Source organism: Aquarana catesbeiana, linkage group LG13 (genome assembly GCF_042186555.1).
Source record: "Aquarana catesbeiana isolate 2022-GZ linkage group LG13, ASM4218655v1, whole genome shotgun sequence".
In the NCBI taxonomy this organism is placed as follows: Eukaryota; Metazoa; Chordata; class Amphibia; order Anura; family Ranidae; genus Aquarana; species Aquarana catesbeiana.
In genome coordinates, this window is record NC_133336.1 from 87,786,018 (window position 1) to 87,803,842 (window position 17,825).

General features: G+C 43.4%; 1 protein-coding gene across 2 annotated transcripts in view; it reads left to right on the plus strand.

Annotated features, from left to right (window-relative positions):
• Positions 1–17,825, plus strand: part of EIF2AK4 (eukaryotic translation initiation factor 2 alpha kinase 4) — a 208,410-nt gene that overhangs the window by 91,463 nt on the left and 99,122 nt on the right. For both annotated transcript variants that reach the window (XM_073610756.1, XM_073610757.1), the window contains 6 exons: positions 2,892–2,966; positions 3,805–3,927; positions 5,772–5,876; positions 6,090–6,150; positions 16,346–16,425; positions 16,567–16,668. In XM_073610756.1, the coding sequence (XP_073466857.1) occupies positions 2,892–2,966; positions 3,805–3,927; positions 5,772–5,876; positions 6,090–6,150; positions 16,346–16,425; positions 16,567–16,668 (546 nt within the window). The remainder of the gene's footprint in view (positions 1–2,891; positions 2,967–3,804; positions 3,928–5,771; positions 5,877–6,089; positions 6,151–16,345; positions 16,426–16,566; positions 16,669–17,825) is intronic.

Genomic DNA, 17,825 nt, shown 5'->3' on the forward strand with positions numbered 1-17,825 from the left:
ACCTATCTTTCAGCCTCATCAGAGGTTCCTGCGATTTGCTGTAGAGAAAACGTCATTTTCAGTTTGTGGCTCTACCCTTCAGGCTTGCTACAGCTCCCCCGGGTGTTCACAAAGGTCTCAGCACCAGTACTAGGTCTTTTAAGGGCCCAAGGGATCCTGGTGCTCGGGTATCTGGATGACCTCCTGCTCAGAGAGAACCTGCGAAAGGGAAGATCCTTCTTCCCGGTAACTTGGAGAGTACTGACTACAGATGCCAGTCTCTCAGGCTGGGGAGCGACAATAGAAGGGCTCACAGCTCAGGGGAAATGAACAGATCCTGCCCATCAACGCCCTGGAATTACGGGCAGTACGTCTAGCACTATGGTCCTGGACGTCGGAGCTTCAGGACTGCCCTATCAGGGTTCAGTCCGACAATGTCACTGCAGTGGCCTATATAAACCACCAAGGCGGTACCAGGAGTCGTTACCACATAATAGCCTGGGCAGAGGGATATGTGATGATTCTATCGGCAGTCCATATCCTAGGAGTAGAGAACTGGAAGGCAGTTTATCTCAGCCACCAGCAAATCTGCCCAGGGGAATGGTCCCTACACCCAGGAGTGTTTCTGGAAACTTGCCAATGTTGGGGATGGCCAGAGGTTAGACCTACTGGCATTCAAGTTCAACAAAAAGCTACAGCAGTTTGTGTCCCGAACAAGAGATCCTCTGGCAATTGGAGCAGATGCTCTGGTAGTTCCATGGAGCCAGTACTCCCTGGTGTATGCTTTTCCCTCCGATCCAATTCTTTCCACGTTTGTTGCGCAGGATTCGGAGAGAGGGAGTTCTAGTCATTCTGGTGGCACCAGCCCTGGTTCCCAGAGAATGTGAGACTGACAATAGACGGGCCATGGACGCTTCCACGGCACCCCGATCTACTGTCTCAAGGTCCTATATTTCACCCCAATTTACAGTCTCTAAAACTACCCTAGTGAATGCTGGAAAAGCTGTCACTAGGAAGATCTATCATAAGGTCTGGAAGACTTGTATTGCTTGGTACGAAGCCAAAAAATGGCATCCTCGGAAATACGCGATTGGGAGAATTCTCTCTTTTCTACAGTCAGCTGTGGAAATCAAATTAGCTTTGAGTACAATTAGAGGTCAAGTTTCGGCCCCATCAGTATTCTTGCAAAGGCCTTTAGCCTCCCATTCACTGGTCCGAACATTTATGCAGGGGGCAACTCTCTTGCTTGCCCCCATTAGGTCACCTATGTGTCCTTGGGACTTGAACTTGGTGCTGTCTGTGTTACAGAAACAACCATTTGAACCTATCAAGAAAATTCCATTAGATTTGCTGTCACACAAGCTAGCCTTCCTGATGGCTATCACCTCGGCTAGAAGGGTGTCGGAGTTGGGGGCCCTTTCATGCAGGGAACCGTACTTGATCCATTACCACAACAGGGTCATGTTACGACCTGTTCCATCCTTTTTGCCAAAAGTGGTGTCGGCCTTTTCATTTAAATAAGGACATTATTTTTCCTTCTATTTTCTCTAAGCCATGTTCAGGGGAAGAGAGACGACTGCATTCTGTGGACGTTCTCCGGGCAGTCAAGGTTTGTCTAGATCTGTGGATATCCGAGAATCAGACTCCTTTTTTTTTTTACAAAAAGGACCCAAGAAGGGGCAGGCAGCTTCCAAAGCTTCCATTGCCAATTGGGTCTGTCAATTGGTCATTCAGGCCTATGGTCTGAAATGTAAAGCTCCTCCCTTTAGGGTGAGAGCTCATTCTACCAGGGGTGTAGGAACCTCCTGGGCTTTTCGCCATCAGGTACCTGTGGCACAGATTTGTAAGGCTTTTATCAAGTGGATGTTCGAGCAGCCGAGGATTCGGCTTTTGGCCGCAGTGTACTGTGGGTTGCCGTATAAGTTCTGATGGCTATTGTGTGGCAAGGTGTCTCCCTCCCCTCAAGGCTATTGCTCTGGGATGTCCCAGAAGGTAATGAATATTAGCCTAACTCTGTGTCCCATGATGTATGAAAAAGAAAATAGCATTTTTTTGTCATACCTACCTGTAAAATCCACAGAGGTTCCTCCCCTCTTTTTGAGGATTCAGTGCTTGCTACAAAACTGTACTTCCTGTATGGGAGCGGTTATATAGGGGGGTCACTTCCTGTCTAAAGACCTTTGGTCTACCAGTGTCCATTCACCTGGAGATGAAGTATAACCCTGCAGGTAATGAATATTAGCTGAACTCTGTGTCCCATAATGTGCTCAAAAGGATTTTACCGGTAAGTATGACGAAAAAAATCCTATTTTTATTTTAAAAATGGCTATTGTTTGCATAGTACTTGGCAAACGGAATCGTACACAGTTAGAGGCCATTCACACTGGGGCACGGGCCACATTAGTGGCAAAGCATTGCTAGTTTAAGCGGCGCTTTACAGCTGTTATAGTGGTGCTTTTTTGCCGCTAGCGGTGCGCTTTTAACCCCGCTAGCTGCAGAGGAAAGGGTTTGTAGACGCTTGATTGATTTCAATGGCAGGGGCGGTTTACGAGCGGTGTATACACCGCTCATGCACCGCCCCAAAGATGCTGCTTGCAGGACTTTTTTTTCAGTCCTGCACTCGTGCTTTCACACTGGGGAGGCTTGTGAGGCGCTTTTACAGGCGCTAAAACGCCTAAAAAGTGCCTTCAGTGTACAAGGGGTCTTAGGGTTTACTTGTTTTACAAGCCATGTGGGACCTGGAAAGTAGACTGTAATCAGCAATAATGTTTTCAATGTATATAGTTGAGCCAGAGTTAATTTTAAAAGAACAGTGTAGATATCTAAATTGAGAAGCCTCTTAATCTTTATCTTGACCAGCCTGACCTGAATTATTTATATTGTGTTGTATTGATTACTGTCTTTCTAAACAGGATGAAGAGTGTGTTGAGGGCAAAGCATCACTCTCTGAAGTGGCCACACAGGCTGTGCATTGCCTCTACATTCAGGTGTGATATTTCCAGGTGGATTTTAACATTTTTATAAGGATAATTCCTTGATCATTTTATACACATTCTTGTTTTTCTGGGTGCTTTTGAGCTTGTATTGTCTGCACTGGCAGTCCCTTTTCTTGTCTCAGTTAGCTGATTCCCTTCCTAATGCTGGCTACGTAAGGCCTAATATTTGGAAGTGATGTGACCCTTGCTTAAGGCATTTGGCGATTATGGAGGCTGAGTGATAGCTAGTGCTTGTCAGTGCTGAAAATGCTTGTTTTCATATGTGGGGATTTTCCAGCATGTTGAAATATTTGCACTGTTGCTCAGCAGTCATTCCATGTACCCCATACACACATTACATGGTCAGATAGCCGAGGAAAAGTTGTGTACCACAAAGCAGCGGTGAGCACTTCCTTTTGTTAGATGCCTTACCTGTACACATGCTCAGCTCGGTGCCTCAGAATATATTAAATCCATTGAATCTGCATTACAGACAGGCATATAGTATTTTTAGAGATGAGGTTAGCAATGACAATGTGCATATTCTTCCACTGGTGTTTCCTATATCTACTGAGGCTTTTTTGTCCTTTAAGTCTGAGATGACAGGTTTGGACATCTCTCTGCAGTTTTTTGTTGCCAGGCTGGAGCTCACCAGCAATATATTTGGATGGTATTACCAAATCTTGATTCAAGAAAAATGGTAAATCCAGAGTGCTTTTTCAGCCTGGAGCAATGCTCAACAGTGATGTGACAATGAGACTCCATTACTGCCACCTAGAAACCTGGGTGGGAAAGCAAAGGTCTCAAACCTAGAAACCATTTTAAAAGGCTCTGTTTCTGTTTTCTTCAGATGGAATACTGTGAAAAAAGCACTTTACGGGACACTATAGATCAAGGATTATGTCTGGACTCCAGTCGCCTTTGGAGGCTCTTTCGAGAGATTTTAGATGGCCTGGCCTACATCCATGAACAGGTAACTATGGAAATTGGTGACAATATACTAATACGATACATGATGTAGAGGAAAAAATTATGTCAACGTACCTTCTAAATGGTGTTGGATGGGTTAGCATTTGAAGCTTGGGTGATAACATCCGCTATTTAAATAGTAATTGATTGTGACAAATATGGGTTGAGATTGTTATGCCTAGTACACATGGGCCGAAGGTGGGGAGACATTGGCCTGTTCGATAAAAAAAACGTCCGACACTCGGCCTGTGTGTATGTCAGCCGGTCCGACAGAAGCCAGCCGTTTGGCTGACTTCTGTTGGACAAACATGCTGGAAAACCAGCAGCCAACAGGTTCCAGATCAGTGCTCTCAGCCAGTGGCTGAGAGTGCTGACCGGAGTGTTCTTGCCGGGGGGGGGGGGCCTGTCCCCTGTCAGAACACCATAGCTCAGCGGGGGAGATCGCTGTACTAACGTCGGATTGTTAGTACAGCAGCTCCGACCAGAGCTGTCACTTTTTTTCATTCAACCCTCTGGGCTGAACGAAAAAAGACTATTGGTGTGTACCAGGCTTTAGTCAATTACATAAAGTGTCATTGTTTTAGAACCTACGGTCATTTGCCTTTAGCCAGATGTTCATTAATCTATTTTTTTTTCCATTACAATATTTTGATGTGGTTTAAAAGTGGCCAAGGCAATTGTGCTAAATGCAGAATCCTTGTACCTGTGCTAATCTTTAGGGAGATTCTGTATCCCTGTGGAACCCCCCTTGGGTCCAAAGTCCAAGCTGTACTCGGGGGCTTGACATCTTTCCAAGTTGCGAATAAAGTTTATCTAAAGCAAAAAAATATTTCGTCATTTATACGGTAGGGAATGGTTAGGGCTCCCTGCCAGGTTTTATTGCTATCTGTGTACCCATTGGGGGGGATTCACTCTTTCTTTTTGTCCCACTGATCATTTTCTCTGGCACTAAAAGCGAGGGAAAATCCAAATTTTGAGTTGTCTCTAGAACAGGAATAAAGAGGAAATCTTCCAAAAGAGGGACTTGTTCCTGTGACCACTAAGATGGGGTCATCATCATTTTTGCTTTACTTTAAACCCTGCTGCTCCATGCATTTGCCGCACCTGTGTAATTCAACTGACATACGTCCATGCCTTTGCTGTCCCCTGAGGCTGTGAGATTTAAATGACAAGGTGGGAGTTTAGTGCCAGGAAGGGGAAGGATTGCGTCGCCACTCAGGCAGGCCTGATGAATAAAACATTGTTACCCTTAAGACCAGCCTTTTTCAACCAGGGTGCCTTCAGGTTCCTTCAGGGGTGCCTTGGCAAATTGCCCAAAAATTGTATATAAATCAGCAGGTGGATCAAGCCTGCTTTTTAGTTACACTAAGCCACAGGTTTTCATTGTGCACCATTACAACCTTTTAGTCACCAGCATCCTAACAACCAATGATGTCCTTGGTAGATAAGGAGGACGTCGGGCCCCTGCACAGCATCCTTGTTTGCTAATCCCCTGCCCCTCTCCATCAGCACTGGGGTCACATTACCTGAATGAGGGAGAGAAACAGAGAATAGAAACTCTGGAATACTAGTCAGTACCAGGGTGCAAAGGTGTATATGCTTTAAAAGAATAAACCCTTTGTAACGTCGGCTGTCCGATGTGTGTGGATATTGCTTCGTTATGTAAATCTTTTAGTTTCATTTTTTACACTGTAAAATGGAGTGCCTCAAGATTGTGCTGAATTTTAAAGGGTGCCTTGACTGAAAAAAAGGTTGAGAAACAATGCTTTAGACCAGAACAGGTTCCCGCAAAGTGTATAAATCAAAAAATCTTTTACAGGCTAGATTATTTTCTCTTTTTCATTACAGGGGATGATTCACAGAGATTTAAAGCCTGTTAACATCTTCTTAGATTCAGAAGATCATGTGAAAATAGGGGATTTTGGTCTGGCTACAGATCATCCAGCCTATGTAGTAAGTGTTTACTTTTCATTTTCACATTTCTCTATTCATCTCCACTCTTTGACATCAGTAGAATGCTGTAACAATACAACCTTATGTGTTCTATGCATAAAAGATGTCAGAGCACAGTATAGCATGTCACCATATTCAGAATTGTCATGTGCTGGTACTATGGTTATAAGTTTTCTCAGCTGTGTTGGATTTTTCTCTTTTGCTTGTTTAAAGACTGACTGTACACAAGAAGAGGACCAAGGTCACACTGACTTTGTTAAAGTTGACCCTGAAGGTAATATATTATTCTTTTGTTGGAAATCCACACAGTGACATCTTGTTTCAAAGTAGAAAATTACAGCCGCACTGCAGCTTTGAATAAATGACTCCACCTTAAGCTAAAAAGAAATGTAACTATGGTTAGATGTATTTCCTGATAAAAAGTCTAAATGTTATTTATTTGCACATCCACCCTTCACCCTGAAAGTTTGTAATTTATCCCAGTACATTTTTTATGTGAAATACTCCAGCGCAAATAAGTCTATGTACAGAGCAAAAAAGTAGATATAATATATACACACTTACACCTGCGTGCTAAAAGGTATTAAATAATAAACTGTGCCATGCAACATAAAGTACCAATCTCTATATGTGCAATCCTACCAACAGAAAAAAATTGATTATAAAAATCACCCCTTCTCATACCATAACATAAATCTCATTTATTGTGCAAAAAGTATATACAGTGCCTTGCAAAAGTATTCACCCCCTTGGCATTTTTCATGTTTTGTTGCCTCACAACCTGGAATTAACATGGATTGTTTGAGGATTTGCATCATTTAATTTACAGAACATGCCCACAACTTTGAAGATTTTTTTTATTGTGAAGCAAAAAACAAATAGGACAAAATAACAGAAAAAGTCAATGTGCATAACTATTCACCCCCTTAATGTCAATACTTTGTAGAGCCACCTTTTGCGGCTATCACAGCTCCAAGTCGCTTTGGATAAGTCTCTATGAGCTTGCCACATCTTACCACTGGGATTTTTGCCCATTCCTCCTGGCAAAACTGCTCCAGCTCCTTCAAGTTGGATGGTTTGCTCTTATGAACAGCAATCTTTAAGTCTGACCACAGATTTTCTATTGGGTTGAGGTCTGGGCTTTAACTAGGCCATTCCAACACATTGACATGTTTCCCCTTAAACCACTCAAGTGTTGCTTTAGCAGTGTGTTTGGGGTTATTGTCCTGCTGAAAGGTGAACCTCCGTCCTAGCCTCAAATCACACACAGAGTGGTACAGGTTTTGCTCAACAATATCCCCGTATTTAGCGCCATCCATCTTTCCCTCAACTCTGACCAGTTTCCTAGTCCCGACTGCTGAAAAACATCCCCACAGCATGATGCTGCCACCACCATGTTTCACTGTGGGGATGGTGTTCTTTGGGTGATGTGAGGTGTTGGGTTTGCACCAGACATAGCGTTTTCTTTGAAGGCCAAAAAGTTAAATTTTAGTCTCATCAGACCAGAGCACCTTCCTTCATACATTTTGTGAGTCTCCCACATACCTTTCGCAAACTCAAAACGTGCCATTTTGTTTTTTGCTGAAAGTAATGGCTTTCTTCTGGCCACTCTGCCATAAAGCCCAACTCTATGAAGCGTACGGCTTATTGTCATCCTATGTACAGATACTCCAGTCTCTGCTGTGGAACTCTGCAGCTCCTACAGGGTTACCTTAAGTCTCTGTGCTGCCTCTCTGATTAATGCCCTCCTTGCCCACTCCGTGAGTTTTGGTGTGCGGCCGTTTCTTGGTAGGTTTGCTGTTGTGCCATGTTCTTTCCATTTGGTTATGATAGATTTGATGGTGCTTCTAACCTAACCCTGACTTGTATTTCTCAACAACATTTTTCCTTACCTGTTTGGAGAGTTCCTTGGTCTTCATGGCAGTGTTTGGTTAGTGGTGCCTCTTGCTTAGGTGTTGAAGCCTCTGGGGCCTTTCAAAAAGGTGTGTATATGTAATGACAGATCATGTGACACTTATATTGCACACAGGTGGACATCATTTCACTAATTATGTGACTTCTGAGGGTAATTGGTTGCACCAGAGCTTTTTATGGACTTCAAAACAAAGGGGGTGAATACATACGCACATGCTAATTATCAGTTTTTAATTTCTGAAAAATAGTTTTATGTATATATTTTTCTAATTTTACTTTACCAACTTAGACTATTGTGTTCTGATCCATCACATATAATTCAGATTAAAAAAAATTGAACTAAAGGCTGTGATGTAACAAAATAGGTAAAAAGCCAAGGTGAATACTTTTGCAAGGCACTGTATATTGGTACCTAAAATGTGCAAAAAAAAATATTTTTTTTCATATATTTGTTTTGGTCCGCACGTATTGCACTTTATTGAATATAACGAAATTGCATATTTTAGGTACCAATATATATACTTTTATATATATATATATATATATATATATATATATATATATATATATATATATAAAATAGATGAGATTTATGTTATGGTATAAGAAGTGGTGATTTTTATTGTTTTTGTTTTTTTTTTTCTGCTGGTAGGATTGCACATGTAGAGATTGGTACTTTATATTTAATATCCCAGCACATTATACTGCAATTTATACCTATACCAAGCCTGTATGTATTGTATCTCTTGTCACAACCCCTAAATGCCAGTTTTTAACTTTGTTCTAAGCAAAAAAAAAAGTATGTATGTAAAATATGTAGAAAGCATTCACAAAATACCTTTCTTTATCGTACATCATGGGACACAGAGCCTTAAGTATTTACTTAATGGGTTATAGGCTACCTTCAGGTGTTGACACTGGTAAACCCAATCAAGGAAAGTTTACTCCCTATACTCCCCTCTTGGGAGTTTACTCCCTATATAACCCCTCCTCCTTCCAGGAGCACATCAGTTTTTTCGCCAGTGTCTAAAGGTGTTGGTCACGAGTGAAGATGTGCTCTGAGGAGCTCCAGGAGGGATCCATGCTGGATTTAAATAGCCTGCATACACCAAATCCATCCAAAGTGCCACTGAGGCCTAAAAGGATGGTACCTGGGGCCTTGTATCTGATGCACGAGGTTTTGCCTGTAACGCCTCTCTTTGTAGGACTGAACCCCAGGAACCCAGGGCTTAGGTTTTGTTACATTACCTAAACTTCCTGATGGGGTGGTTTACAGGTCAAGGGCAGTTGGAACCCCGTTTTAGGGACCCAGGCCCTGAAGGTTTGCTACGCAGCCCGCCGTGATGGGTGAAAGTTGGTTTGTTTGTTAATTCAACAAATCCTGCGGCGAGGATAAGGTAAGGGAAGAAACTTGGGTATTAAAATCATCTATGTATTTCTTCCATTAGGGAAAAAATGTTGTCATGCCTTAAATCTCCACTAGAGGGAGTCTATACACATGCCTTACTCTGTTGTCTTCACTGTAAGCTCAGTCCATGTCTGATTGCAGCAGCGTGTAGAGGGAGACTTTGCAAGGTAAGAGGAATCTGCAAAAGTGTTTTCTGCTCCCTGATGGGACCAGTGGGTTAGTCCTCCCGGCGCGGGGGGGGGGGGGGTCCGGAGGCCCCGCTAATACCGCTTATTGTTTTAACTCTGGCTGATTTTACAGTTGTTTGAGCCTGTTGCTGGATAGGTCCCTGCTCCCCCCCCTCATGTTGGGTCGGTGGAGCGTGGGAACAATTTAAAAGTAAAAAGGGTCAGAATTTTTTCTCGGAGGGGGCGGGACCTAAGCGCGATGCCGTGAACGTCCTTGATGTGAACGACACGCTAAAAACAAATACAACACAGCTGTGACAGTCTCTCCTCGGCTGACAAGGAGAAAACAAGCAGCCTGCAACACAAGAACACGAGCTGTGGGATATGTGAGGGTTGCAAACTGACATTCCTGATACAGGATTGACACCTTTTTTCCCAGCACTAGGCTGAATTTTATAGCGGCTTTAAATGTCATGACTATTTGTATAGTGCCTCTGTTTTTGTACTTAGGACTTTGCCTACCAAAAAAGACACCACATAAGGGTTTCACCCCCAGGCGCTAAGATCCCGAGTCGCATTTCCATGCTGTCAACCTCGCCTGAATTACCAGCTATGGCAAGCCAGGGTGAGCCATTTGGAACAAATCGATGGTGCAACTGCTGCTCACATCTCAGCCCCTGTAAACGTGACTGAAGAAGTCCTTTCCTCCTCCCTGTAGGGTCTGGAAGAAAGATTAGTGGCTTTAATCGCATTCTCCATTCGAATGGATTGGAAGCGTGCTAGAACCATGAGGTTTTACCCTCAGTCGATCAGGAGGAAAAACAAACCGATGATGATTCCTCTGCAGAGGAAACAACGGTAGATGAGCCTTTTTCAGCCTCTCAAATCTGAGGAATTGCTGATACAATCTCTTACGGAGATGGTTCTTCTACTTCCATGCTACCCCTAACGGAGTCTCCTGATAGTTCGGTTTCTTCCTTGGGTTCCTTAAAACCCGCTCAACCTTTGCATGCATTTCCTGCGCATGCATTACTAGAAAAGCTTTTTTTTTTTTTTTTTTTGCTGAATGGGATGACCCGGATAAGCATTTTCTTCCTCCTAAGAAAATTGCAATTCTCTATTCCCTGGAGGAGAAATTCTCCAAAAGATGGAAAATACCAGCAGTTGATGCTGCGATTTCCAATGTGAATAAAGGCCTAACTTGTCCAGTAGACAATGCACAGATGCTTAAAGGATCCAACGATAAGGAGTTGGAATCCCTGTTAAGATCTGCTTTTTCCATGGCAGGTGCCATACTCAGTCTGCAGTCGCTGCAATAAGCGTCTGTCAATCCCTCAAGGACCAATTTAACCACTAAGCCACTGCCCACCGTCATATGACGGCGGGACGAGGCTTCTGTTGTTCTGGGAGGACGTCATATGACGTCCTCGCCCTCCCGAGCCACTAGGGGGCGCGTGCCCGCTGCGTCGCTCGGGACCCGGTGCGCGTGCCCGGCGGCCGCGATGTCCGCCGGGCACCCGCGATTGCCGGGTAACAGAGCAGGAGCGTGGATCTGTGCATGTAAACACAGATCCACGTCCTGTCAGAGAGGAGAGGAGACCGATGGCGTGTCCCTTGTACATAGGGACAGCGATCGGTCACCTCCCCCAGTCAGTCCCCTCCCCCCACAGTTAGAATCACCTCCTTAGGTCATACATTAACCCCTCGAGCGCCCCCTAGTGTTAACCCCTTCCCTGCCAGTCACATTTACACAGTAATCAATGCAATTTTATAGCATTGATCGCTGTATAAATGTGAATGGTCCCAAAAATGTGTCAAAAGTGTCCGATGTGTCCGCCGCAATATCGCAGTCACAATAAAAATTGCAGATCGCCGCCATTACTAGTAAAAAATAAATAAATAATAAAAATGCTATAAATCTATCCCCTATTTTGTAGACGCTATAACTTTTGCGCAAACCAATCAATATACGCTTATCGCAATTTTTTTTTACCAAAAATATGTAGAAGAATACATATCGGCCTAAACTGAGGAAAAAAATTTGTTAAAAAAAAAAAAAAAAAAAATGGATATTTATTATAGGAAAAAGTAAAAAATATTGTGTTTTTTCAAAATTGTCCCTCTTCTTTTGTTTATAGCGCAATAAATAAAAAACGCAGAGGTGATCAAATACCACCAAAAGAAAGCTCTGTGGGGAAAAAATGATAAAAATGTAATTAGAGTGCAGTGTAACATGACCGCGCAATTGTCATTCAAAGTGCGACAGCGCTGAAAACTGAAAAATGGCTTGGGCAGGAAGGGGGTGTAAGTGCCCTGTATTGAGGTGGTTAAACAGGCCCTTAGAGAGCTATCTGTACAACAAGCTCAGGATTTGGCTGAACTACCAAAAGCATTATTCTTTGCCATAGATGCTATTAAAGATTCTATTTACCAGGCGTCCCACCTTACACTTGTGCATATGCATAGAATCCCGTGGTTAAAAAATTTTGTCAGCTGAAGCACCATGTAAGGATCTCCTAACTGGGCTCCCTTTTCATGGGGAGCGACTATTTGGAGAAAACTTGGACAAATATATCCAGACAGTTTCTAGTGTAGTGGGAAAAGTACTCCTTTTGCCAGTCAAAAGAAAGTATTAACACCCTTCATTTAAACAGGCTCTTTCCCCTACGCCAGGGGCTTCTGACTCTAGGCAGGGGCGACGGCCTCTGCCGTCACACTCTAGAGGAAGATCTCAGAGTCAGACCAAGGCTCAGAAGAAGTCCTGGGGTCGGAAACCTGCAAGCCAGAATCCTAAAGCTTCATTATGAAGAGGCAACCCCCCCCCCCCCCCCTCACCAAGGTGGGGGGAAGACTTTTGCAGTTTTCAGAAGCCTGAAAAGATCAGGACAGATGGGTCATCTCCACGGTAACACTGGTACCGTCTCGCTTCCTGAGGTCAAGCGTTCCCAAAGATCCAGAGAGAGGACAATCTCTGTTTCAAGCACTAGACCGATTAATATCTCAAAGGGTGATCAGACAGATCCCCACAAAGGAGCAAGGTCTGGGGTTTTTATTCAAATCTTTTCATGGTACCAAAACCAAATGGAGACGTCAGACCCTTTCTAGATTTAAGAAATCTAAATCGGTTCCTGAAGATCCGCTCCTTTCGCATGGAGGCGATCAGGTCTGTAGTTTCGATCCTTCTTGGAGGAGAACTTCTGGCATCAATCGACATCAGGGATGCATATCTGCATGTCCCTATATTTCCCGCTCATCAAAGGTTTCTGCGGTTCGAGTTAGAACAGCAGCATTTCCAGTTTGTAGCCCTGCCCTTCGGGCTATCCACAGCACCCCGGGTGTTCACCAAAGTTCTGGCCCCACCTCTAGCCAGGTTAAGGGCACAGGATATAACAGTCGTAACGTACCTAGACTATCTATTGCTATCAGTTCAGTCGGTGGCTCATTTGGAGCAAAGCGTACGTACTACAACCAACTATCTGAAAAGTTGGGTTGGATTCTCAACCTAGAGAAGTCTTCCTTAATACCGCTAAAAAAGCTGGAGTACTTGGGTCTCATTGACACAGCCCAGGAAAGGGTGTTCTTGCCTCATGCAAAAATCAACTCCATAAGAGAGTTGGTACGGATGGTCAGGTCAAATGGTGATCCCTCCATTCGCCTTTGCATGAATTTGCTAGGAACTATGGTGGCTTCATTCGAAGCAGTTCCCTATGCCCAGTTTCATTTAAGACTGTTGCAAAACAGTATCCTGTCTGCTTGGAACAAAACAATTCAAGCTTTAGACTTGCCAAAGCAGCTGTCCTCAAGAGTGTCCCAAAGCCTCACTTGAGGGTTACTAACCCAGAATCTGCTGAAAGGAAAATCCTTCAGACCAGTCATCTGGAAAGTGGTAACGACGGATGCCAGCCTTTCAGACTGGGGAGCAGTATTAGAAAAGACAACTTTCCAGGAACAGTGGTCAAGAACCAAAAAGAACCTTGTCCATCAATATCCTAGAGATTTGGGCAGTACGTCTGGCTCTAAAGACCTGGACTCTCAGGTTATGGGATTGTCCTGTCAGGATTCATTCCGACAATGCCACAGCTGTGGCCTATATCAATCACCAAGGAGGCACCAAAGGTCTCTCAGAGAGAGGTGAACCATATTCTAACTTGGACAGAAAGGAATGTGCCGTGCAGTCTTCATTCCGGGAGTAGAGAATTGGCAGGCGGACTACTTGAGTCACCAGCAGTTATTCCCAGGATAGTCTCTTCGCCCCGACATATTTCGGGCTGTTTGCCAAAGATGGGAGACTCCAGACATAGATCTTCTAGCGCCCAGGTTCAACATGAAGTTAGTCAACTTTGTGGCCAGAACAAGGGATCCATTCGCATGCGGAATGGATGCGTTGTTGACCCCATGGGATCACTTCTCACTGATCTATGCATTCCCCCCTATTCAGTTGCTGACTCGACTTCTTTACAGGATAAAGCTGGAAAGAAAGCCAGTAATTCTGGTGGCACCAGCATGGCGCAGAAGGTCATGGTATGCAGAAATCGTAAAAAGATGGCAGTGGAGGGCCCATGGTCCCTCCCACTACGGCCAGATCTGCTCTCTTAGGGACCGATATTCCATCCTACCTTACGGTCTCTAAATTTACCGGCTTGGTTATTAAAACCACGTTGTGAAGAAACGTGGGCTTTCCGAGTCAGTTATCTCTACCCTGATTAGTGCAAGGAAGCCCGCTTCCAGAACTATAGAGTCTGGAGGGCTTATGTTTCCTGATGTGAATCCAAGGGTTGGCACCCTCGGAGATGTATCATAGGCAGAATCCTTGCCTTTGTACAATTAGGGGTAGAAATTAAATTGGCCTTGAGTACTATTAAAGGCCAAGTCTCAACTTTATCGGTCTTATTTCAAAAGACCACTTGCTACTCATTCTGTAGTCCGGGGTTTTATACAGGGGGTGACGTGGCTTATTCCGCCCGTCAAACCTCGCTTGAACCCTTGGGACTTGAACTTAGTTTTGTCTGTGTTACAAAAAACAGCCATTTGAACCAATATAACATATTCCCCTAGTCCTTCTGACAAGGAAGTTGGTATTTTTGGTTGCTATATGCTCAGCAAGGAGGGTTTCGGAATTGGCTGCTCTTTCTTGTAAAGAGCCATATTTGATTTGTCATGGGGACAGAGTGGTGTTACGCCCTCGTCCAGACTTTTTTTTTTAATTAAAAGTGGTTTCAGATTTCACCTGAACCAAGATATTATCCTGCCATCGTTTTTTCCAAAACCATGTTCCAGGGAAGAAGAGTCACTACATTGTCTTAATGTGGTGAGAGCAGTGAAAATCTATTTTTAGACAACTGCTCAGATTTGTAAGACTGATGTCTTTATTTATTCTGCCAGAGGGTCCTGAGAAAGGATAGACAGCGTCAAAATCCACTGTCGCTAAGTGGATTCGACAGGTGATAATACAAACTTATGATTTAAGGGGTAAGATTCCCCCTTTTTAAGTTAAGGCGCACTCTACCAGGTCGGTTAGTGCTTCTTGGGCAGTGCGTCCCCAGGCCTCCATGGCTCAGATCTGCAAGGCCGCAACTTGGTCTTCAGTGCATACATTCACCAAGTTTTATCAGGTGGTTGTAAGGAGGTATGAGGATCTCGCCTTCGAGCGCAGTGTACTGCAGGCAGCAGTATAAATCCTCAAGTCTGTGGGTACCCTGCGGGTTGTTTCTCCCTCCCCTCAAGTAGCATTGCTATGGGACGTCCCATTAAGTAATTACTTAAGGCTCTGTGTCCCATGATATACGATAAAGAAAATAGGATTTATATTACAACTTACCTGTAAAATCCTTTTCTTGGAGTACATCGTGGGACACAGAGGTCCCGCCCCTCTTTTGGGATTAAGTATATTGCTTTGCTACAAAAACTGATGTGCTCCTGGAAGGAGGAGGGGTTATATAGGGAGTAAACTTCCTTGATTGGAGTTACCAGTGTCAACACCTGAAGGTAGCCTATAACCCATTAAGTAATTATTTAAGGCTCTGTGTCCCAAGATGTACTCCAAGAAAAGAATTTTACAGGTAAGCTGTAATAAAAATCCTATTTTTTTTTGTGGCAAAGATCAAAAATCTTAAATGCAAGCTGTTGGCGCACAGGGCTTATTATTAATCAGCTTGCTGACAGACGAGGAAGGATGTGTCAGATGCAGGCCTATTGATAGACTTGTGTAAATACCCTTAAAGCGGTTCTAAAATCAAACTTTTTTTTATCTTAATGCACCTGAGTCCTCTCTTGATCCAGTGCTGCGCCCATCTGCAGCCCTGCTCTCCTTTCTTCCTCTTACCACAGATGACACAGCCAGAGGCTCTTGCTGCTGTCAGTAAAATCCTATGAAGAGGGAGCAGGAGGCGTGACCAAGCCACACTGTGTGTATGTCTATTGACACACACAGCCCAGCTCAGGAGCACACCCACATGGGTGCCTCCTCACCACACAGCTTGCTGGGGGGGGGGGGTATTCTTAGAAGAGGAGGAGCTGATGCGGGGAGCCCCTGGGACTGGAGGTAAGGGACCGCTCTGTGCACAGAGCAGGTAAGAATAACATGTATTTTAATTTAAAGAAAAAAAACAAATGTGCCTTAAGAACTACTTTAAAGATGCACGGTGCTTTTGGCCATGTTAGCCCACCCCACAGCTATTATGTGCAAAATATAGAAAACCTAACGTTGCTTTAAACTGCCCTCACTCATTAAGAAGTGATAGTACCGTCTATGTACAGACTCCTTTAGATTTTCCAATAACTATGCAGAATAAGATCTTACCTAAACACTCAATTTATTTACTATCCAGTGAGGTAGGTATTGCCACTATAGAGTAACATATCCAATAGGGATTGTACAGATTCCCTAAAGCCTACTACATATTACAGTAACTAGTATCTTTTGTTATTTTGGCACATGAGCTGTTTAAAACTGGGCTAAATAAGACTTGTTTTTTTCCCAGGAAAACTCACTGGTATGGTGGGCACAGCGTTGTATGTGAGTCCAGAGGTTCAAGGGAACACTAAAGCTTCTTATAACCAGGTAATGAAAATAAGAACATGTCGACTGAATACATTCAGAATGCGTTGCAGCTGTCTTTCTCACATACAGTAACCATAAGCAGAGTTCTGCGCTTTTGGTACATAAATCCCTCTAATACAATGTTTGTCTTTTTACATCCAGAAAGTGGACCTCTTCAGTCTGGGAATCATATTGTTTGAGATGTCATATAGACCTATGGATACAAGCTCTGAGAGAATTACAGTATTAAGCATGTTAAGACAGGTACTCTTTATGATGCACTATGCTATTTGCTTGTGTTAAAACTTGTCAGGTGTTGATTCATGTTCAGCTGATGTCTTTTAAAAATTGTACATAAGTAATTTATCCACCGACACAATCCTTACATGCAGAGCTTGCAATGTTTCTTGGTGGGCAGGCTAAGTGTTTCTGAGTGCCCCTCCCAGACCAGTGCCTGTATTACCACTCTGCAGCTGGACAGTATGGCAGAGGTCAATTTATGAACAGAAAATGAAGCTAGTGTAAATGAAAGAATAAACTTGTGAACATTTCAAGAAGGAATGCTAGTTCAGCTGTATTATGTGTCGTTTTCTAGATATTTAGAGTTTAGCTTTAAAGTACATACATACCTACTACAACATCGAGATACAACTTTAAGCCTTGCTGGACTTATATGCCATTATTTCCTTCATGTATATGACACAAAACAACTTCAGCCATTACCAAGTGAACAACTGGATGTTTACAGAAAAGGATAGAAAATCTGGCTGTACCATGATTAAATAAGCCTCATATGTGGCCATACTTTAGCTTTTGTATCCCAAATTAAATCCCAGATGCCTATATATGCTATATGTTTCCTTTTAAAAGGTTAGTCCACATACAAGTGGTGCATAAGCTATGTAACTTGGCTTCTGAATTTTTGGATGCTGAAAAAAAATCAACAGCGTACCCCTTATAATGGGCCATAGCAGGTGTGCAGACCTGGGAACTGGATTACAGATACCTTACCAGTAGATTCCCCAAGACTTAAAAATGAACTTGTGGGAAACAGCTATATATACAGATGATGTATATAGCTGAGTTGATTTGTATCTCTGTTCAGTCCTGAGATTTGCACAGACAGACAGAGAACACCGCGTACAGATAAGGAAAGCATCCCCAGTCTGCTAATTAAACTGTAAAGGAGCAGCAGGAGATAGGTGAGGTCATCCCTGTGCCTTCTCATCCTATCAGCATGTTCTTTGTCAGCATATTTCCATACGTACTCCTGGTTTGCTCCAAGTTGTGCCCCTCCCTCTTCCAGTCTGAATCTGCTGTACAGGGAACATGCTGAGATTTTAGGATGTTGATACCAAGTCCAATTCAGGTACTTACACTAGTTGCATTTTGAAAAAATAAACATAATGATGTATTGGTGA